Below are 23,349 nucleotides of genomic sequence, written 5' to 3'. Positions count from 1 at the left end.
TTGTTTATCTATTTCATATATAGTAATAAGTATCTGTTAACCCATATTCCTAATTTACCCCAACCCCTTTCCTTTCCTTTTTGGTAACCATAAGTCTGTTTTCTATGTCTATTAGGCTGTCTCTGTTTTGAAAGTAAGTTCATTTGTATCATTTTTTAAGATTCCACATATAAATGATATCGCTGGGAGGGATTGGGGGCAGGAGGAGAAAGGGATGACAGAGGATGAGATGGCTGGATGCATCACTGACTCGATGGACGCGAGTCTGAGTGAAATCCGGGAGTTGGTGATGGACAAGGAGGCCTGGCGTGCTGCGATTCATGGGGTTGCAAACAGCTGGACACGACTGAGCGACTGAACTGAACTGACTGGTGATATTCTTCCTTCTCTGTCTGACGTCACTTAGTATGATAATCTGTAGCTGCATCCACATTGCTGCAAATGACATTATCTCACTCATTTTTAGTGCTAAGATTCCATTGTTTGTGTTTACCACATCTTCTTTATCCATTCATCTTTTGATGGACAGTTGAATTGTTTCCATGTCTTAGCATTGTAAACAGTGCTGCTATGAACAGTGGGGTCCATGTATCTTTTCCAACAAGAGTTTCTGTCTTTTCTGGATATATCCCAGGAGTGGGATTGCTGGATCATATGCTAACTCTATTTTAGTTGTTTTTTGGAAACCGAGGTGCAGTTTATTTACAGTGTTGTGTTTGTTAGTTACTGCTGCTGGTGCTAAGTCACTTCCGTCGTATCCAACTCTGTGCAACCCCACAGACAGCAGCCCACCAGGCTCCTCTGTCCCTGGGATTCTCCAGGTAAGAGTACTGGAGTGGGTTGCCATTTCCTTCTCCATATTAGTTACTACTATATAGCAAATGATTCAATTTTACATTTACATTCAATTTATACATTCTTTTTTATATTCTTTTCATTATGGTTTATCATAGAATGTTGAATATAGTTTTGTACTATACAATAGGACCTTGTTGTTTATCCACTTTATATGTAAAAGCTTACATCTGCTAACCCCAACCTCCAATTCCATCCCTTCCTCAAGCCCCTCCCCCTTGAAGACTACCGATCTGTTCTCTGTCTGTGATTCTGTTTCTCTTTTACAGATATGTTCATTTGTATCATATTTTAGAGTCCACATATAAATGATATCACATAATATTTGTCTTTTTCTTTCTGACTTCATTCAGTATGAGAATCTCTAGTTGCATCCATGTCACTGCAAATGTTATTATTTCATCCTTTTTATGGCTGAGTAGTATTCCAGTATATATGTGTACCACATTTCTTTATCCCTTCATCTGTTGATGGGCATTTAGCTTGGCTATTGTGAATAGTGCTTCTATGAACATAGAAGTGCATGTATCTTTTTGAGTTATAGTTTTGTGTGGATATATGCCCAGGAGTAAGATTGTTGGATCAAATGGTAATTCTATTTTTAGTTTTCTGAAGAGTCTCCATACTTGCTTCCACAGTGGCTGCACTAACTTACCTTCTCACCAACAGGGTAGAGGGTTCCCTTTTCCCCACACCCTCTCTAGCATTTGTTATCTGTAGACTTTTTAATGATGGCCATTCTGACTGGTGTGAGGTGGTACTTCATGGTAGTTTTGATTTGCATTTCTCTAGTAATTAGTGATGATAAGCATCTTTTCATATGCCTTTTGGCCATCTATAGAAATGTTATTCTTAGTTTTTTAAGAAAGCTTCATACTGTTCTCCCTAGTGGCTGCATCAGTTTACATTCCCACCAACAGTGTAGGAGTGTTCCCTTTTGAGAAATGAAATTTTATTCAAGTTGTTTTCATCTAGAATGAGGGTCAGCAAACTATGGCCTCCAGGCCAGATCTAGTTGGGCACCTATTTTTCTACCTAGTTTTATTGGAACACAGCCACGCCCTTTCATTTGCATGTTCTATGGCTGTTTTTGTGCTACAGCACAGTTGAGTAGTTGTGACACAGACTGTAGGACCTGCAAAATCTAACAAATTTAGTATCTGGACCTTGACAGAAATTTTGCTGACCCTAGCTCTGGAGAAGTCAAAGACTTAATTCCCCTGCCACACCCTAGGGATCAGCAAATATAACTGCTTGAGCAGCAGTCGAAAGAGTATCTCTTTGGGCTCCTGTTGTTCATTTTTCTGGGGCCAGACTGTCCACACTGCTGAGTGACTAAGGGGAAGTAAAACCAAGGCAGTGAGGCCATTGCATTGCACTGCTGGGGAGAGGAATCCTTGTGAACAGGTCTCCTCAAGCGGGAGGGTAGCGTGGGGGAGGTATCTACAGACTCATTTGCACAAATGAGAAATCCCAGGTGGTGCTGAGCTGCTGGTGAGGAGGACGGGCAGGGTTTCTGGAGTCAGTGCTCAGACTGGACACTTACTTGGTCAATCTCCAGAAGCTGCTGACTGCATTTCTGAAGACAAACAGAAATTTCCATTTCTCTTCCTCTTCCTTTCACAAAAACCTCATCCTTATTTAGTATGCACCACCCCCCCTGCCCCCCCGCCGACCTTCCCTCTACCTCAGGTTGCTCCTAATAGCATCAGAGAGGTATTTTTATCACTGTGAGAGAAAGCACTGTAAACTGTATACTGGCTGAACTTCACCTAATTATGTTTAGAGGAGTTGCTCTTCTGTGATAATCACTATTGTAAGAATCACCCACATTTCTGAGTTATGTTTTTGTGTTTAAATTTTTTAAAAATTGCTTTATAATATTGTGTGTTTCCATTGTACTAGCTATCTAGAGGGGTGAGATGTGGTGGGAGGAAGGCTTAGGAGGAAGGGGATATATGTATACATTTGTCTGAATTATGTTTTGAAGAAAGTTTAACTTGTTATGGAAGGTGATTTGTTGGTAGAGAATTTTGGTGGTCGAGTTCCATTATGTGATAAGACCTTATGAGGAACACTTTGCTAGAGAGCAGGGCATCCTCACATCTCTAAATAAGGGTGTTTATTCAGTAGCTAGTTATTCACCTCCACCACATGCTAGGCCCTTTGCCAATTACACATACTAAGCACTGGGAGAGCCTGCCCTCAGACCTCTGTGTGTAAGTGTGGAGGTGGGGAACAAGAGTGGTCATGAGTGTGGGAGGTAGGGCAGACAAGCTAGGAACAGATTGTTGTAAATCATGAAAAATATCCATTTGATGTGAGCTCACGGTACTGTGGATCTTGACCTAACTGTGCAGGTTGGGGATGAGCTCTGTGGCTGAGATGTCTAAGTTGAGTTGTCGATGACAAGCGAGGGCCCAATAGGGAATGGGCAATGGCCAAGGTGGGGAGTGTCTGAGGGGAGAGGAAGCTTGGGTGTTTCCTGGGAAGCCAGGCTGTGAAGCCTGGTGAGCCACACTCTGGAGCCAGGACCCTTCCCTTGAGGCAATGGGGATGTGAAAGGACTGAAACAAGGTTAGATTGAGAAGGTTGGATACTGAGCAATGTGGAGGGGTGTGGGGAGTGAAAACAAAAACAGGTTTCTGCTAGGAAAAAAATGAACTAAGATCGTAGCAGTGAAAGTGAAGAGGAGGAGATGAGGCCAGTGTGTAAGACTGGATTGTCAGGATGGTCAACTGGATTGGGAAAAAATGGTAGAAAAAGAAGGAAAAGAATGAATGAATGCTCATTTGGGGGTTTGGGAGCTCAGGTGATCAGTAGGGACATTCACTGGGATGGGAAGAAGTTAGCCGACTATTACCAGGTAATAAATTGTCTCAAAATTTACCTTAAAACAACAAACATTTATACTCTCATGATTTCTGTATCAGGAATTAAAGAGCAGATTAGATAGTGGTTCTGACTCAGGGTCTCTTATGAAGTTGCTGTTGAGACATCAGTCATCTGAAGACTTGACTGGGGCTGGAGGACCTGCTTCCAAGGCGAGCCCCTCACGTGGCTGTTGGCAGGAGGCCTCAGTTTCTGCCTGGATTTTTATAGGAAGCCTCAGTTCCTCACTACATGCTTGAGCATCCTCTGGGGCAGCAGGCTTCTCCCAGGGAGAGCAATCCAAGAGAGACCAAAGAGGAAGCAAGGCACATGCTTCTTGGGACCTAGTCTTAGAAGTCAGACACTCACTTCTCCCTCATTCCAGTCTTTAACAGCAAGTCACTAAGTTCAGTCCATGCTTAACGAAAGGAGGATTAGGCTCCAACTTCTGAGAGGAATGTCAGAGAATTCATGGACATTTGTTAAAACCTCCACAGGGAATGTAGGCTGTAGCAGACCTGTGTAAAAGAAAGCGCTGAATTCAGTCTTGTACATGTTGAATTCAAAATGCTTATGAGTCATCCAAGTTGTGAACTGTAGGTTGGCTTCAGAAACAAGCATATGCCCCTCCCCAATGTGAGATTACATCATTTAATTTAATCTTCTTAACAACAAATACATTATTGATGTCTTACGGTTTTAGAAAAAATGTGGGACTAATATATACCCTGCAGGCAAGAGATAGAATTCTCCGTGCAGCCCCGTTCACAGCCAAGGATCTAATTATTATCTGAAAAGCAAAGCGTTTAAATGATATTTAGGCTTTCCTTCTATCCCTCCTCAGTGTTCCTTAGATGGTAGTGCTCATAAGGCTACTACAAAGGATTTTATACAGAACGACATATGCTATCATTCAAGGGTCGTTTGGATGACAAGTGATTTTTGCTACTTGCCTATTCTGAGAATTGAACTCTGAGTAAGGAGACTATATTATGCCTCTTGCCTCTGAGAATTGGAGAACAGATGGCTGTGGTTTGTGGGGTTTGCAAAATCCCTAGAGAAGGTAGTAACTGGGTGAGTGCCAAGTGCTTATCTTCCGTTCGCATTCTGTCTCCTTTCCCTGTTCTCCCTTCCTTATCTGCCCTCAGCTGACTGGCTTATAGGAGTCACCACACTTATGTGTTCTGGGGTGAGTGAGGTCCCATGGGGTAGCCAGTTGTTGGCAAGAACCTCATTTCATGAGCTCAGACTCAGCTTCCTAAGCTCCCATCCTTTCCCGAGTATCAGCTTGATTAAGCTGTGTGTGATCCCCAGTGCAGCCTGTCTTACCCCCAGTTGAGTAATGTGATAAGAGCTCTGGAGCTTACAGAGTAGCATGTACCCTTACCTTAAATTGTGCTGCCCACTTTATCGGACTTCCTGGTAGTTCAGTTGGTAAAGAATCCGCCTGCAGTGGAGGAGACTCTGGTTTGATTCCTGGGTGGGGAAGATCCCCTGGAGAGGGGATAGGCTACCCACTCCAGTATTCCTGGGCTTCCCTTAGCTCTCAGTTGGTAAAGAATCTGCCTACAATGCGGGAGACCTGGGTTCGATCCCTGGGTTGGGAAGATCCCCTCCAGAAGAGAAAGGCTACCCACTCCAGTATTCTGGCATGGAAAATTCCATGAACCATGTAGTCCATGGGGTCACAAAGAGTTGGACACAACTGAACAACTTTCACTTCACTTCACTTTATCCGACAGGGATCCTAAAATGGCAGCTTTCCGACCTTTGGTCTTTAAAGGGCTAATTTATGTATTTAACAAAGGCAGGCAAGCACCTGGTGAAAGGTTTTCTTTTTTCATTTTATCTCCATGCCTAGAGAAAGCAACCTTACCAGTCAAGTGTGTCTTATTTGACTAGAAGGAAATCAGGAGAATTTTAGGAACTCTGTCACAAAAGAACTTTCTCTTTATGTAATCATTTCCCCAATTAAATAAGCATAACTATCCAGTATTTTTCTAAAGAACAATTAACATCCTTAGCCTGCTACCCCATTTCTATGGAGCTGTATTTCTTATTGGTCAGTCTTGAAAAAATGATTATTCCCTGGAAACGGTGTTGTCTGCGGCTGAGTGTGCACACCTGTCAGGAAACATGAGCATCTTGAAGTGCTGTGTGTGTGTGTGTCTTGGTTCACTGCTCATTTGCTGTTAAAAAGAACTTGATCTTGGACAGGGCTAATCCTACAACAATTAAATCCCTCCAGCTTCAGAAATGCTGGAAGGATATACAATGTAGAATGGGCTTACCTTTGTACCTGGTCTAAAGGCAAAAGGGTGGAATTAACCAGGTACCAAAGTTTTGCTTTGTGATTAGTCCTTTGCTCTGTGGTGTCTGGACTGCCATGCTACAGCACGCTGGTTTCTTTATGAAGAAGTGTAAGTACCAGAAACACAGAATCTGGTAACAGCAATTCTTCTAATAGAAACGGGATCCATTCGCAAATTGAAGAATTCCATTTATGTCGCTGGCCCCCACGTGGTGGTGTTTGTGATAAGACAGGTGCCCACGTTTAGTATAAACAGCATGAAGTTACCTAAGAGCATGGTTCTTTTTCTAACGTCCTGGATTGAGTTGAGCCCTTAGCTAATTCATTCATTTTATTTTCTAATGTTTGAGTTCAAGGCTATTTGTTTTACTCTAGGAATTTCTTTAGCTACTTTCACAAGTTTTGATATGTCATGCTTTATTGTTCAACAACTTACAAATGTGTTTTCCAGTTTCCAGTCTTTTTATGATTGATTTCTTTTATGTCATCCTGAAGTCAGAAAATAAAGTACATGCGATCTAGTGGCTCAGATGGTAAAGAATCCGCCTGCAATGCAGGAGACCTGGGTTTGATCCCTAGCTCAGGAAGATCCCCTGGAGAACGGAATGGCTACCCACTCCAGGATTCTTGCCTGGAGGATTTGATGGGCAGAGGAGCCTGGTGGGCTATAGTTAATGGGGTCACAAAGAGTTGGACATGACTGAGTGACTAACACTAACCACTATTGACTTTTGGTATTTTACATGACATTTTATACAATTTTCATGAGTTTAAAAAATGTGTAATTTTCTTGAATGTAGATCTGTCCATTAGATTAAGCTGTGTTAGTACTTTGTTCAGATCTTCTGTATCTTTATGCATTTTTTCAGATTTATAAATTCTTGAGACATATTCAAGTTCACACCCATGAAATCAATTTCTCCTTATAATTTATATTTGACTTTTTTTGGCTTATGTTGTTAAAAGCATATTGACTCTGGATCAATATATCTTCTGAGAAATTCCTCCTTTTATCATAAAGTATTAACTTTCTTAACCATTAATAATGCTTTTCTGCCCAAAGACTATTTTGTTTGTTACTAATTTGGTGACACTTGCTTCCTGTGGCTAATGTTTTTCTGATATTTCTTTTTATAACACTTTATCATCAACACTGCTGCATTATTATTTTTAGATGTTCCTTTTTTATGCAGCATGGCTACTCAGGGTAAATGACATTACCTGCTATGACAGACAATGCCAAATCTCAGTGCTTTAACACCATGAAGATTTTAGTCCAGTTCAGTTTGGTTCAGTCGCTCAGTTGTGTCCGACTCTTTGCGATCCCACGAATTGCAGCACGCCAGGCCTCCCTGTCCATCACCAACTCCCGGAGTTCACTCAGACTCATGTCCATCGAGTTGGTGATGCCATCCAGCCATCTCATCCTCTGTTATCCCCTTCTCCTCCTGCCTCCAATCCCTCCCAGCATCAGAGTCTTTTCCAATGAGTCAACTCTTCGCATGAGGTGGCCAAAGTACTGGAGTTTCAGCTTTAGCATCAGTCCTTCCAAAGAACACCCAGGGCTGATCTCCTTTACAATGGACTGGTTGGATCTCCTTGCAGTCCAAGGGACTCTCAAGAGTCTTCTCCAACACCACAGTTCAAAAGCATCAATTCTTCGGCACTCAGCTTTCTTCACAGTCCAACTCTCACATCCATACATGACCACTGGAAAAACCATAGCCTTGACTAGACGGACCTTTGTTGGCAAAGTAATGTCTCTGCTTTTGAATATGCTATCCAGGTTGGTCATAACTTTCCTTCCAAGGAGTAAGCGTCTTTTAATTTCATGGCTGCAATCACCATCTGCAGTGATTTTGGAGCCCCCCAAAAATAAAGTCTGACACTGTTTCCACTGTTTCCCCGTCTATTTGCCATGAAGTGATGGGACCAGATGCCATGATCTTCATTTTCTGAATGTTGAGCTTTAAGCCAGCTTTTTCACTTTCCTCTTTCACTTTCATCAACAGGCTTTTTAGTTCCTCTTCACTTTCTGCCATAAGGATGGTGTCATCTGCATATTTGAGGTTATTGATATTTCTCCCGGCAACCTTGATTGCAGCTTGTGTTTCTTCCAGTCCAGCGTTTCTCATGATGTACTCTGCATATAAGTTAAATAAGCAGGGTGACAATATACAGCCTTGATGTACTCCTTTTCCTATTTGGAACCAGTCTGTTGTTCCATGTCCAGTTCTAACTGTTGCTTCCTCACCTGCCTACAGGTTTCTCAAGAGGCAGGTCAGGTGGTCTGGTATTCCCATCTCTCTCAGAATTTTCCACAGTTTATTGTGACCCACACAGTCAAAGGCTTTGGCATAGTCAATAAAGCAGAAGTAGATGTTTCTCTGGAACTCTCTTCCTTTTTCCATGATCCAGCAGATGTTGGCAATTTGATCTCTGGTTCCTCTGCCTTTTCTAAAACCAGCTTGAACATCTGGAAGTTCACAGTTCACGTATTGCTGAAGCCTGGCTTGCAGAATTTTGAGCATTACTTTACTAGTGTGTGAGATGAGTGCAATTGTGCACTAGTTTGAGCATTCTTTGGCTCTGCCTTCCTTTGGGACTGGAATGAAAACTGACCTTTTCCAGTCCTGTGGCCACTGCTGAGTTTTCCAAATTTGCTGGCATATTGAGTGCAGCACTTTCACAGCATCATCTTTCAGGATTTGAAATAGCTCAATTGGAATTCCATCACCTCCACTAGCTTTGTTTGTAGTGATGCTTTCTAAGGCCCACTTGACTTCACATTCCAGGATGTCTGGCTCTAGGTGATTATTATAATCTCTTTCATATTATTCATTTATTAAATGACTTTTATTGCTAGTTCTTCTGTTTATAGCATCTGCTGGCAATTTTTCATAATGTTTTTCCCTAGTGTAATTTGCAGCTTAGGAGGTGTGGGTTGGGGGTGTTGGTGTGAGTTCATCTTTTAGAGGGTTTTTAACTTTCTCCTAAGTGGATTTCCAGTGAATCCTAGTTAGTGAAAGTAGCACTGCCAAGTGGTTTCATATTTGATTCTTCTGGAACCCTGGGAATCTAGGCTTTTAATGGTCCTAGATGAATTTTAATTTTAATCTCTTGGCTTGGGTTTGCTACATCACTCAGGTAATATAAATCAGACACACTTGGCATACAAATAGTGTGTCTAATTCTCACTGGTTGCTTTTTATTTTCCACCCAAGATTACAGGCAGACTATGCTTTCTGAGGCCAGAGGATAGAGTTTGTTCTCACTCTCTTTTCATTCAGAGAGCAGTTCTTTAGGGACCATGGCCTTATGTGGAAGTTCAGATCCAGGTCTTTCTTCTAGCACCTGGAGGTCCCTTCTCCTGTGGGGCCCTAAGGCCTATGTCCAGTCAAGAATGCTGCAAACTAACTTTCATCAGGTTTCTAGAATAACTGTTCATTTCTGGCACCTGGAATTTCCCTTGGTCTCTTTCAAGTTTAGAAATGTATGGATTACTTTTAGGGTGTTCTGTCTTACATAGCATTTCTTTGTATTTGTAACAACAAATGACATTACACCTTGTCAGACACTTTCTAATCTCTTCTTTTTAGCAATAAAGTCTCACAGTGACAGCTCAAGGGTTTCTACCTTGAATTCAATAGCACTGTTTTATTTTGATTAAACTTATGCAACTATTTCTTTTAGGCAAGTGATTCTAAGTTTCCATGTATAGTGATACAAATCTTTCTTTCAGAGCAAACTTGAATAAAATAAGTCAATTTAAATAAAAGTATTAAGTAAATTGACAAGGGCTAGGTGACTGTGAAAAACCCATAAAGGTAGTATATTAATATTCAAGTTTATAGAATACTTGAAAGCATTTGATGCTCTTCTGAGCTTTGCCCTCATCTTTTAAAGTGTTCTTTTATGTTTTAGCAACCTAGACAGGAAGATGTGTACATCAGCTTGAGCCTGGGCTGAGAGTGTAGGAAATCAGGGCATAGTGTGAGTCAGATACTCCCTTCAAAACAAGCAGTAAAGATCAGTATAAACAGTAGTACTACTCAGAATGGGTTGGATTAGCAGTTTGAGAAACCCAACATCTCTGGGTAAGACAAAAAATTCTTTCTTGCTCATATATCCAGTGAGCTTCGTTTAGCAGAGGCTCTGCTCCTCATAGCCGTCAGGCTGAGCTCCTCCATAGGCACCAAGGTGGGGAACAACGCGTGGCACCCATGCTTTCTCCTAATTCTTCTTCCCAGAAGTGAAACCTGCCACTTCGGCCACCATTTCATTTGTCAAAGCAAGTCACAATGCCCACCTTCATTTCAGAGGAGGACAGGGAAGTACGCTTCTACCACGTGTGCAGAAAGTGGAGAGCCAGAACTGTTTGGTGAAGATCAGTGATGTTTATAAAACCACCCGGCAGACAAACAATTCCAGATCCATCCTCTAGATGGAGATGTGGAGCTAAGCATCTTTTGGAGAGGATGGCCACAGTAGAGTCAGTCTTGTGTTTACAGCTCCCCACAACCTGTTTGGTACCTCCGTGCTGTATACGGAAAACCCCAAATTAAGTAGTGACTACCGATGGATACGGTAAAATACTTACCTTCGCGATGGATTGATTAGTTACTCAACCGATCCTGAGAGGCGTCCATTACTGATGTAAAACTCTGTGCTATTTCATTGCCCATTATTCTGTTTGGCTGCTTTATTTCTACAAATATTTATCAGCCTAATGTATGAATGTGGTAGTATTGACAATGGCTGCAACTTGGGTTTCTCCCAGGTTTGCCTCCGGGCTGTTCTGGTTCAGTGTTCCTTCTCTCTTTCCTGGGGTTTGCTGAAAAAGTCCGCATGGCTTTCTGTAATATCCGTGGGTTTGTGGGTCCCTCGCTTCTGATCACTGCGTGATCGCAGCTTCAGTTTCTCTCTTCCCTCAGGTATGTCACTTTTGGTTTTCTAGCACCTCCTTAACAGGGTCTCTGCTCTGTGTTGCAAAAAGACATTGAGAGACAAAGACTCTATTTACTAACTTCAGTGCATCCAGGGGCACTTACAGTCTCTACGGAGATCTGTTTAGCACTGAAACTTACCCTTGCCTGGGCTAATACTCAAATTTTAGGAAACTTAATTATGTTTTGCCTAACCATGACACATACTTCAGTTAAATCACTGATCCTACATTATGTTTAAACTGGGGGGATATAATACCTTAAACTTAGTCAGTGCTTTATAATTTTCAGAGTACTTCCTTATTCTGTTTGTTCTCCACAGTCCCTGTAATGTTGGGTATTTATTATCTTCCTTTAAAATCACAAAGATAGTTAATTTTCTCAAGGTTAATCAGCTTGTCAGTACTAACAGTAGAACTATAACCCATAACTAGACCCTCATATCTAGGACTCTTTCAATTATTCCATGATGTTGCCCATAGCTTAGAAACATCAATAAAACCTGCAAAAATTTAAGGTGGATACTATCTATTTTTAAACTTCATATTGGGCCTATGGCCAGCACCCCTATGTGCCCTCTGAATCAAGTAGATATGATGTCTTTTTTTTTTTTTTTTTTTTAAGGTTGACTCATAGGCAACTAGGGAAAATCATGTACATGTGCATTTAGGGAAGTTCAAGTTCAGTAATTCAATCCAACACATATTTGTTGAGTGTTTATACCAGGTGCTGGAGATGTAATAGTGAAGAAGACAGACATGATTTCTGTCCTCATGAAGCTTCAAGGCTAATGGAGAAAGCAGTTACAATAGACAGCAAAAGGAACTTCAATAAAGGAGACAGCATTTTTTTCTTTCAATATTATTTTTAGGCATTGCACAGTCTCTCTTTTTATTGGTGAGGGAAGGGAGACACAGAAAGATTAGATAACTTGCCATGTGACACAGTAAGGGATGGAGCTAAGATTTGAATGTAACTGCTCTCAGCAGCATTTCGCTGTGTCACAGGTCCTACACGGTTGATGTCAAGGAGAACACACCCAGATGACAAGGCATCATTGTAGGGAGATCTGAAAAACTGCAGCAGTACAGGAAACCCAGACAACTATCCCTCTGGGTCCCAGGTCTTTCAAAACTGGGGCCCCTAGAAGGCCTTCTCTTTGCCCACCACTCCCCACTCCACTGCTGGGCAGTTCAGTTTGCTGCCTCCCAATGCCATCTGTCTCTGGCAGGAGTTATCTTATTCCTGCCATTACATTATTGTTTTTGGCTCACATGCTGACCCCTCGCTCTTTTCAACTAAGCTGCAGGACTCATTTCAGAGAACATACACGGCAGAAGCCATAGCAAGTGTATGGAGAAAGAAACTCCTTATGTTTTTGAAGAGGTCTGTAGGGTTGACAGGTAAGGAGGAAGGCATTTACTTCTTTCAGGAGCAGCTCTGAGTTGTTGGTAGCAGTCATTATTATTTTAACTCCATCATCTCATTTTCACGACAAGAATGAGGCTGGTCTATTTCAGTCTTCTGTATCCTTAGCACAGAGCAGACACACAGTACATATTTGTTAAATAAGTGAAGCAAGTTGTTATCACTAGGGACGTGGGATTTTGTTTACATCATAGGCTTTATTGACAGTACGGGGTTTAACTTGGATCCTGAAAAAATTGATCATCCAGGTAAGCAAACTTCAAATGTTTGGTAGACCTGGATTGAGGTGGAAAGGAGTCGCAATAAGAGAGGGAAGGGGAGTGGGAGGGATTAAATTTAGGACTTTAACACAAAGGTTTATCATGTTTAAATTTAGAAGGGTGCCTACATCAGAGGTATTTACCCTAGATGAGAGAAATTACATGAAAGCCCCCAAGAAGAAAAATATATAATTGTGACAAATGGGGATGTACTGAATGAAGGTCAGGAGACAAAAATAAGTCAAGGGGAATTTACTGTGAACAGTGGTTCAATTCAGTTCAGTTGCTCAGTCATGTCTGACTCTTTGTGACCCCATGGACTGCAGCATGCCAGGCCTCCACTCACCAACTCCCAGAGTTTACTCCAACTCACGTCCATCGAGTTGGTGATGCTGTCCAACCATCTCATCCTCTGTTGTCCCCTTCTCCTGCCTTCAATCTTTCCCAGCATCGGGGTCTTTTCAAATGAGTCAGTTCTTCGCATCAGGTGGCTAAAGTATTGGAGTTTCAATGTCAGCATCAGTCCTTCCAATGAATATTCAGGACTGATTTCCTTTAGGATGAACTGGGTGGATCTCCTTGCAGTCCAAGGGACTCTCAAGAGTCTTCTCCAACACCACAGAACAGTGGTTAGCTTCCTACAAAAACATGTAAATTTGCCACAGTTTCCTCAGTATTTGTCTGTTCCCCTTCCACTAATCTTACCAAGTGGGCTAATATAAACAGTCCCAGGTTCAAAACTGATTAGAAAAGATAGTAACTCATGACCAAAACCATCTTCCTCAATGTGTAATTCACAATGAATTTTTAAATATTCAAAGGAAAGAAAATATTAATAGTTGATACCTCCTCAGGGATGTCAGGCAATTTACATTCATTGCTTAATCTTTCAACAGCTCAGTGAGGTAGGTGGTATATCCCTATTTTACAGAGAAAAACCAGCAGAGTATGCTTTCTTGTACCCATAGCAGTTTAAGTAGTATGCTCAAATTTATGCAGAGGAAGAGATACATACAAAGTCAGCTCTGTCCTTACTCCAGAGTATATATTACATCTCTTGTTGGAAAGAAAAAAAGTTACATGTCTCCTTAAATATATTTTATTAGTTATTTACTTTTCCTGTTTTTGAATTTTGTGAGGTGTGTTTACTTGTGTGAACTGACAGAAGTGACTCTCAGTGTGCATAGGGTAAAAGCTGTGTCTGTGGTTCTCATTCACAGTAACTGCAGAAAGTTTGTTTTCTAGGTTTATTGAAAATACTATCCTGGAATCTTAGGGTTTCCTTTTCAAAGAAAATGAAATCCCACACAGTGTTTTACACCATTTGCTTTTTTTCTTTTTTTCCAGACTGCTGTCAGAGGATGTAGGAATGGATATCCGCTTTGAGGAGGGAATGCTGAGTCCCACTGATGCAGACATGAGGCCAGGTGAGAGAGTGTTCGTTCATTTCTTTCAGCGGTGTTCTATATCCAAACGTGTTCATTATTCAGTGAGAGAACCATTTCCTGTGCATCCAACTTGTGATTTCAGTGATAGAGGTGAAGAGAGGAGGAAAAAAAGTGTGTGAGGAAGGTGTTAGGCTTGATGTAGTTAATTACAGAGTTGACTTAAATAACCAACGAGTGCAGGCTACCCTTTGTCTCCCAAGCCATGCCTAGATCTGCCAACATTTTCAGTTCCTGTGATAATGGTTGCTTTTTATCATAATACCAAATTCTAACCAACATCTAAGTTCACCAAATTTATATTTAAGTGTGAGAATGTTTAACATTAGTGATTTACAGAGAAAAGCAAATCAAAACCACAATGAGGTACCATCTCACACTGGTTAGAATGGCTGCTATCCAAAAGTCTACAAACAATAAATGCTGGAGAGGGTGTGGAGAAAAGGGAACCCTCTTACACTGTTGGTGGGAATGCAAACTAGTACAGCCACTATGGAGAACAGTGTGGAGATTCCTTAAAAAACTGGAAATAGAACTGCCTTATGACCCAGCAATCCCACTGCTGGGCATACACACCGAGGAAACCAGAATTGAAAGAGACACGTGTACCCCAGTGTTCATCACAGTACTGTTTATAATAGCCAGGATATGGAAGCAACCTAGATGTCCATCAACAGACGAATGGATAAGAAAGCTGTGGTGCAAAAACACAATGGAGTATTACTCAGCTATTAAAAAGAATATATTTGAATCAGTTCTAATGAGGTGGATGAAACTGGAGCCTATTATACAGAGTGAAGTAAGTCAGAAAGAAAAACACCAATACAGTATACTAACACATATATATGGAATTTAGAAAGATGGTAACGATAACCCTGTATGCGAGACAGCAAAAGAGACACAGATGCATAGCACAGTCTTTTGGACTCTGTGGGAGAAGGCGAGGGTGGGATGATTTGAGAGAATAGCACTGAAACATGTATGTTATCATATGTGAAATAGATTGCCAGTCCAGGTTCAATGCATGAGAGAGGGTACTCAGGACTGGTGCACTGGGATGACCCTGAGGGATGAGATGGGGAGGGAGGAGGGAGGGGGGTTCAGGATGGGGCTGATTCATGTCAATGTATGGCAAAAACCACTACAATATTGTAAAGTGATTAGCCTCCAATTAGAATAAATAAAATAAAAAAATTAGTGATTTGATATTAAGAATGCTTAGTATCCTGATTATTAAAAAAAAAAGAAAAACCCAAAACTACACTCTAAGATTATGACCCAAGGCGTATACAAAATGGAATTTAAAGTTTTAGTTGCAACCTGTATGACTCCCACTTTGTACTAGGTTCTCTCCTTTGCACTATACCAGCTATAAGATCTTACCTAGATCCTGAATCTTGAGATTATTAGTCAAGCCTAGAATTGAAAAAGAAGGGAGCCAATTTTTTTGTTTTTTTCTGTCCAGGTATTTAAAGTATATTCTTCAAAGTGCTAATCACGTGACATAACTGTTCCTAAGTGCTCTGTGGCAGAGTAAGCATGGAGCCACTGCTCCACTCTACTCCACTGTTCAGATTCCCAGTTCTCTCTCTCTTTTCTCTTTTTTTAAGTTTTGGCCATGCTGTGTGGCTTGTGGGATCTTAGTTCCCTTACCAGGGATCGGATCCTGGTCTCCTTCAGTGGAAGTGCAGAGCCCTAACCACTGGACCATCAGGGAATTCCCACAATTCGCTTTTTAAATTTAATTTTTATTTTATATTAGAGTGTAGTTGATTTACAATGTTGTGTTAGTTTCAGGTATATAGCAAAGTGATTGTTATGCATAAACATAATCCATTCTTTTTCGGATTCTTTTCCCATGTAAGTTATTCAGAATATTGAATAGAATTCCCTGTGCTATACAGTAGATCTTTGTTAATTACCTATTTTATATATAGTGGTGTGTACATGTTAATCTCAATCCCACAATTCACTTTTGAATAATAAAGGTGCTAAAGCTTTCATTGTCCTGTAGGGTAGCTGTTAGCCACATGTGGCTATTAAAGTTAATAAAAATTTAAAATCAACTTGAAACATACAGTTTGTCAATTGCACTAACTTCAAGTGCCTAGAAGCCATATATATAACATTTCTACCATCACTAAAATTTTTTTGGGACGGCATACCTCTGAGAATCCCTGTGGAATCCCAATGTTTACAAACTTACTAGTCAACAAGTGTGTTAATCAGCCCGTCATGTCCGACTTTTTCTGATTCCATGGACTGTAGCCTGTCAGGCTCCTCTGTCCGTAGAATTCTCTAGGCAAGAATACCGGAGTGGGTTGCCATTTCCTTTTCCAGGGGATCTTCCCGACCTAGGGATCGAATGCTGTCTCCTGCACTGTAGGCATATTCTTTACCATCTGAGCCACCAGGGAAGCCCCTCAATGTTTTACAAACTTATTGGTCAATAGAAACTTTTTTCCCAAGTAATACATAAAGATATTACATGGAACACAGTTTAGGTGCTGTTCTATACAGAAAAAAATCTTAATGACAAAGAAACAGTGTTAGCTTCCTTGGGACAAGACCAGAGTTAGAACTGCAGAATTGACAGGTATATTAGATGGCCTTCCAAACCTTTTGTTATAGGAAATCCTGAAATTTTTATTGTTACTGTGTCTCCATACCATTGTTTAGCTGGGATCAACTTAGGTAAAGATTACTTCTCCAGCTCTGCTTCTGATAAGTGAAAGGCACTTGAACAACAAGATGCATATTACAGGGAGCTAATTCCATGAGCCTTACACGAGGAGACTATCACTATGGTACAAGAACCAGTGTCAGGCAATATTGGCATAAGAAGTAATGACTGCTTGACCAAGGAATGTAATCTGGAAGGATGCCTTGGTTTTTTTGAAAAAAGAAAGAATGCCAGCCAAGGAAAATTCATAACAGAGTTGTCAGGAACTAAAGAAATATATGTGGGGAGTATCTGTAAACATAACAAATAAAGTTCATATCCCCTATTCCACAGGAATAAAGTCTACTTGAATCATTATAAGTTACGTGTAAAGCTTAATCGTGTCTCTTAATAAGCATCATAAAAAATGTAATCCAATATTATGTCAGTGTCAGGTTTTAAAACCTGAACAGGGCAGTTCTAAAGACTAGCTGCTAAGTTGCTTCAGTCGTGTTCAACTCTGTGTGACTCCACAGACGGCAGCCCACCAGGCTCCCCCGTCCCTGGGATTCTCCAGGCAAGAACACTGGAGTGGGTTGCCGTTTCCTTCTCCAATGCATGAAAGTGAAGTCGTTCAGTCATGTCTGACTCTTCGTGACCCCATGGACTGCAGCCTACCAGGCTCCTCCGTCCATGGGATTTTCCAGGCAAGAGTACTGGAGTAGGGTGCCTTCTCCGTCTCAAGACTAGATCTCTGCCCATTTAGCAATGACTCCCACTTCCTATTTCTGCGTGACCAGAGCTGATGTGGCTGGAGCAAGCCAGTCCTGAGGCCTACTGGTTAAGGGGTCCAAACCGTAAGTAAGGACTTTTAGCAGGTGGAGCCTTTGCTGAAAGGGCCTTAAAATTGTTTTCCACTGGGGCCACACCCACTGTTGGCAGTCCTGTGTATGATGGTCTAACACTTACTGCTGCTCTTTATCTTCTTTAGAACCTCCTAATTCTCTGGATCTTGATAGCACTCATCCTCGGAGAATCAAACTCACAGCCCCAAATATCAATCTGTCTCTGGATCAAAGTGAAGGGTCTGTTCTCTCTGATGATAACTTGGACAGTCCAGATGAGATTGATATCAATGTGGATGAACTTGAGACTCCCGATGAAGCAGATTCTTTTGAGTACACTGGCCATGGTAAGTTGCCAAGTTGGCAGGCGGAAGTTAAGTGAAAGATTATCTAATCATATCTAATGGCATCTAAGTGGCATTAGGAACAAACCTCCCATTGTGTTGCTGCTGGCTGCTTTTTTGTGCTTTCTAGAAGCTTCTGTTTGTATCTCAGGTCATAAGTGGTCATGATTGATGGTTTAGATCTGGACAGAACAGGTGTGGTTCACAGAGGTCATACACAACCATCACGCCTTTGTCAAACCCCTGCTCTATGCCAGGCCTTATGTTTGGCTGAGATTGGGACAAAACTGTTACATTCTGTGTCATAAGAAAATTGGGACTGGCTTTGCAGAGAAAGAGAATTTAATCTGGAAGATAAAACTTGAAGTGGAAAAATAGAGCTTAACAATTTCTCTGTACAACCTCCCATGGTCTGGAATGTTCTTTCCCACACATTCTACATGGGTGGTTCCTTGTTTTTATTCAGATCTTTATCAGATGTCACCTCCTCAGAGAGGCCTTCCTTGACCTCTGTAATCAAAGGTATCCACGCTACCCCCACCATCTGGTCACACTCTACCTCAGTATTAATTTTATTTTCCATGTGTCACACTAATTGAAATCATATAATTTAACTGTTTGGATCTCACTTATCTTTCTCTTCCCATTAGAATGTCTGCTCCATGAGGCCAGAGACTTTCTTATGCTTGGTGCTATATCACCAATAAAGTAGGAAGGAAGGAGGGATGGGGTAGGGTGTGGTGGAGGGAGAATAAAAAGTCAGAAGTTTAAAAACTTGTTTATCAAACCTGGGCATTCCTGATATGATTACCAGTCTTATTATATGACTTAGTATATTATATCATATTTTATTATATGATTACCAGTTCTTTCTCTTGCTCAATGAAATTGCTTTTGTTAAGAAATATATACACAGACTTTGCTTTAAAAAATGGCATCATGTAGTTTCAGCTTTACAGGGTGGCATTCTTTGACTTTGTAAATTTGGATTTGAAAGTAAGAGAATCCTGGCTCTATCTACTGCTTTGATATATTGTGAAAATTAGTAAAAAAAAAAAAAAGAAATACCACAATTGAACAGATGCCCTGACTTTTAGAGCCATGCTAATTCCAGCAGTTTCCTTCATAGAAAAACGTAACTAGGAAATTAGGAGAGTAACATCAAATTACTTAATTAACTAAACCAATGGTCACTGAGCAACCAGGGCTACATTCATAACCAGCCCTAGACTCAAGAGCCGGCTTTCACAGTGTGGAAAGCTTCATTTCCTCAAGCTAAGAGAACAGGATGTAGCTAAACTACTTACGTTATAGTTTATTATGTTTAACTAGAGATTTGATATTGCATTTTATCATGTGCTTAGATCCATACAGTTATCGGGATATTTGACCCTGTGAGTTGAAATACACAAATAGGAGGTGAAAGGTCCTGACTTCCTATTCTTTTCTTTCATCTCAGACACTCTTCCTCAGCCACTCCATCCTTTCCAGCTGCCTCCAGCTGTCCCAGGCCCTTTCCTGCTAATAAACCTTCAAGTGTAAAAATCATGCATTGACTTAAAATCTCAGAGAAGACAGCTGTGGCATGACCCTGCGGGCCCCTCCCTCTCCTCCCCCTGTACTTCTCTGTTGCCCTGGAGAACCATGTCACCCCACATCTGAACCTTTTATTTTTATAAATAGTAAAACTGTCAAGCCAAGTGGTGGTGGCTGAGCGAACTGGTAATTAGAGCTGCCACTTGCTGACATAGTTCTTTCTATTTAGTCAACATAGTTATGTTGAAAGAACCAGTTTAACAGCCACAACCCTGCTTTTAGGTCTTAAAGAAGAGAATTTTAGTGTAAGTTTAATTTTAAAGTCCACCTTGATTTTCACATGAAAGGAGTATGTTCAGTCACCATTTTAAATAAACAACAGCATAAATGTTGAAACCCCAAGTATATCTGAATAGCTATATTTTATAATGCAGACATAGATAACTGACTATAAAGGAGTCTAATGTGTATTAGAGTCTCAAAGTATGAAAGTAGTGCTTGAAAGCTGCACGGTTTTGTTGTTTTTGTTTCTTATGTGAGTGTTCTAACTAGGCATACAGATTCTAAACAAAACTGGAGTTTTTAAGTCACAGGGTTTTAAAAGTGTTTGGTCAGTAATTAATTTTATTTAATGAACACTTTTCTTAGTGCTTGCTGTGTGTCAAGGATCTGCACCAGCTGCTTTATAAATATTAACTGTATTAATCCTCAAGTCAACTCTGTGAACAGGTATTATGTTACCCTCAGAGGTTTAGTGATTCACCTAAAGTCACATAGCTAGTAAATGTCAGAGCCAGCACAAAACCTGAGTTGTTGTCTGCAACTCCTGGGCCATGCTCCTTTTCCACAAATATACTGACAATGAACAGGAAGGTCTTTTTCTATGTTAGGATAGCATACCTGAAGTCAAGCCTAATGACCCACCTTCACATTTACATGCTCTTTTAATCCCACCATTTTGGGGTGACTTGAGGGCCCTTAGTTTCCCAAGTGCTTGAAGGATGTTCACACCATTTGCCTGTTTTAATCAGTAGCTGATGACCAAACATTGATGCCAGATTATTTGCCCCACGGTGAGATTTTGCTTATGGAAGAAATTCTGAAGCTCATTATCAAAAGGTGTTAAGTTGGTCATCCCTTCCAAGCAACTTTCTTTAATAATTGTGTCCGAATAGTTGGAAAATACCATTCAAAGGATGATATAATGGGGGCTTGATGTCCTTTGATATTTATAAATGCCAAAGATATCAGAAATATGTAGATGGTGAAGGATTTAACAGATTAGTCTTTTTTTGTTTGTTTGTTTTTTTACTAAGGGAGCTCAGCTTTTGTAAAGATACTTTATTAAACTAATACTATAAACTTAAAAATATCCAAAGGTCAGAAAAAATTATGATGACATATTTCTGTTTTCAAACTGAACACAGAATTATTTTTACCATAATTCAGATCTTAGCAAAGGCATTTTGTAAGGGAAATGGAAAAATGATAAAGAACTTTAGCCTGAATATTTCTGGTAAGAACGCTGTAAGAAACATCCATGTGCTCATGTATGTTTTCTTCCTAGGCTCCTAGCAATGTTTAGTGACCTCGTTTATCTTTTCTAAAACTAACCCCTAATGACGGACAGTTTCCTGTGTGAATAAGGTAGCCTCACATTTTTCCAGATAATCAGGTAGTCACTTCATTTAACTTCCGTTTCTGTGGTCATTATTTTCACAGCCTGCAGGCAACCAGCTTATGAAATCAACTCCCTGTTTTAACTCTGCTTATAAACCAGTCCAGTGTGGAATTTATTCTGTTTTACCCACAAGCAGCCTTACATGATAATGGTGATGTGGTCTGAAACGATGATTTTTCCTTATATTTTTGTGTGCTGAGTTTTCACATTCTAATTAACTACATACCTGTTCTAAAGAACTTTAAAGACTTTCTTAATTGTGTACAGGATGTCTTTCCTCTAACAAAAAGTTCAAATGGAGTGGGGGGCAGGGGGTGGAGTATGAAAAGATGAAAGTGGGAAGACCATCAGAAAGTTACTCTTATCACCTGGGCAAAAGATGTGCCTAGGACTCTAGCTGGGGAAGGCAATGGCACCCTACTCCAGTACTCTTGCCTGGAAAATCCCATGGACGGAGGAGCCTATTAGGCTGTGGTCCTTGGGGTCGCTAAGAATCAGACACGACTGAGCAACTTTACTTTCACAACACTAGCAATAGCAAGGAGAATGGAGAAAGCCCATTTGAATCCCAGCTCTGCTCTTTCCAACTGGACTGAACCATACTTCGACAGGAAAAAAGTATTTTCTCAGTTTGTGATACTAACAGAAGATGAAGCTTCATTCTGTCAGGAAAAGTCTGTAGAGATATGTTCATATGCTTTTGAACAATTTGGGAAAAAAAAAAAAGATTATTTTCCTTTAAAAGCTCCCTCCCCCTAAAACTATATATGCTTCTAACTCAACAATACCTGGATACACATTTGATACTAAGTAGCAATAAAAGGGAGAGATGAAAGGTATATTAAGAATGAAAATTAAAAACTAGTTAATAAATCTCCTTGGGTATTTAGCATAATATTAAACATGTCTTGAATGATGAAGTGTCATTGAGGAAGCACTCCTACAAATTAAATTAGTAAACATTCAACCTATTCTCTAGGTCAGTAGTCTAGATTAATACATAGTATGTTCAAGATTCATATATTATTAACTGTGCCTATGTTAGTGATCAAATATGTCATGAATAATAATATCTAAACTCATTTTCTTCCTGGGAATGATTTCTAAAGATAATACAAATGGGGGTGGGGGGGTGGGGGCGCGGCTCTTTGGCTTAAAAAAATTAGAAGTTCAAACATAATGAATGTCTTTGAGGGCATTTTCAGATTATTCCCATTATCAGTGCAAGGGCACAGCATAGAGACCAAGTCCCCTTTACAGATGTATGTCCCTACTGGAGGCCACAGCTGACCTCATCTTCCAATGGTTCGTATGATCATCGACAGTAGATTCCTCACTGTGATCTTTCAGCACAGGATATTCAGAGCCTGTGTACTAAATCATCTCATCAAAGACGGAAAGAAAATGTTCAAGATGACTTCTCCCTTGTGTACCAGGGTTAATTGACTTCAACAGCAAGCAGCAAGGGAGAAAAGCTTATTATTCAGAAAAGAAGACAAAGAAACTCAAGCCTTTCTTAGTGATGAGAGCGAGAGCAAACACTAAATTTGGAGGGCCTAGGGACAGAGATTTAAATGAGCCCTGAAACTTCTGCAAATAGTGAGAAAATGATGGCGGGGGAAAGATGGCAATTTATAGTTGTAGCAGAAGAATTATTAAGATCAGGAAGATACTGTTAATTCAAGGGAGTAGAACAATGTACCTTTACTTCCTACTAGCTTATATTGTTGACTTCTAGAATTCAACACCTTAAGGGAGTGTACTGTACCCCTAGCTATTATAGAACTCCTTATTTAATTTACATCAATCAAAAGAGGTGGGGAAAGGAGGTCCCAAACAGGGTAAAGAGGTGTTGGCGATGATGCCTACAATGTAGATAAGAGCAGGTGTATACTGGAACCTCAGAAGACAACCACATCTGCGCCCAGAGGTCTGAGAGAACAGAGACAAGTGGGAAGACAGGGTTCTGGGAAGGGGAGCTGTGCGGGGCATTCAAGGGCCCTAACTCAAGTGGGAGGAGGAGAACTGGAAGGGATCTCAGAGAGGGAGTCCAGATGGATGGACTTGGACAAGTGACACAGTGCTTAATCTGAAGCCAAGGTTGCTAGTTTGCTGTCCTGAGTAAGCAGCGAGCGCTGGTGGGAATGCAGAGAAAGCCAGAGTGA

At 40.7% G+C, this 23,349-nt stretch overlaps 1 protein-coding gene across 1 annotated transcript in view; it reads left to right on the top strand.

Annotated features, from left to right (window-relative positions):
- PRUNE2 (prune homolog 2 with BCH domain) overlaps positions 1 to 23,349 on the top strand; it is a 292,805-nt gene that overhangs the window by 234,916 nt on the left and 34,540 nt on the right. The window contains exons 10-11 of the mRNA XM_052644512.1: positions 14,019 to 14,098; positions 17,770 to 17,970. Coding sequence (XP_052500472.1) covers positions 14,019 to 14,098; positions 17,770 to 17,970 — 281 coding nt within the window. The remainder of the gene's footprint in view (positions 1 to 14,018; positions 14,099 to 17,769; positions 17,971 to 23,349) is intronic.

The sequence above is a fragment of the Budorcas taxicolor genome, chromosome 8, assembly GCF_023091745.1.
Source record: "Budorcas taxicolor isolate Tak-1 chromosome 8, Takin1.1, whole genome shotgun sequence".
Taxonomy (NCBI): domain Eukaryota; kingdom Metazoa; phylum Chordata; class Mammalia; order Artiodactyla; family Bovidae; genus Budorcas; species Budorcas taxicolor.
The sequence above is the reverse complement of the archived record's forward strand: the minus strand, read 5'-3'. Positions and strand labels throughout refer to the sequence as shown.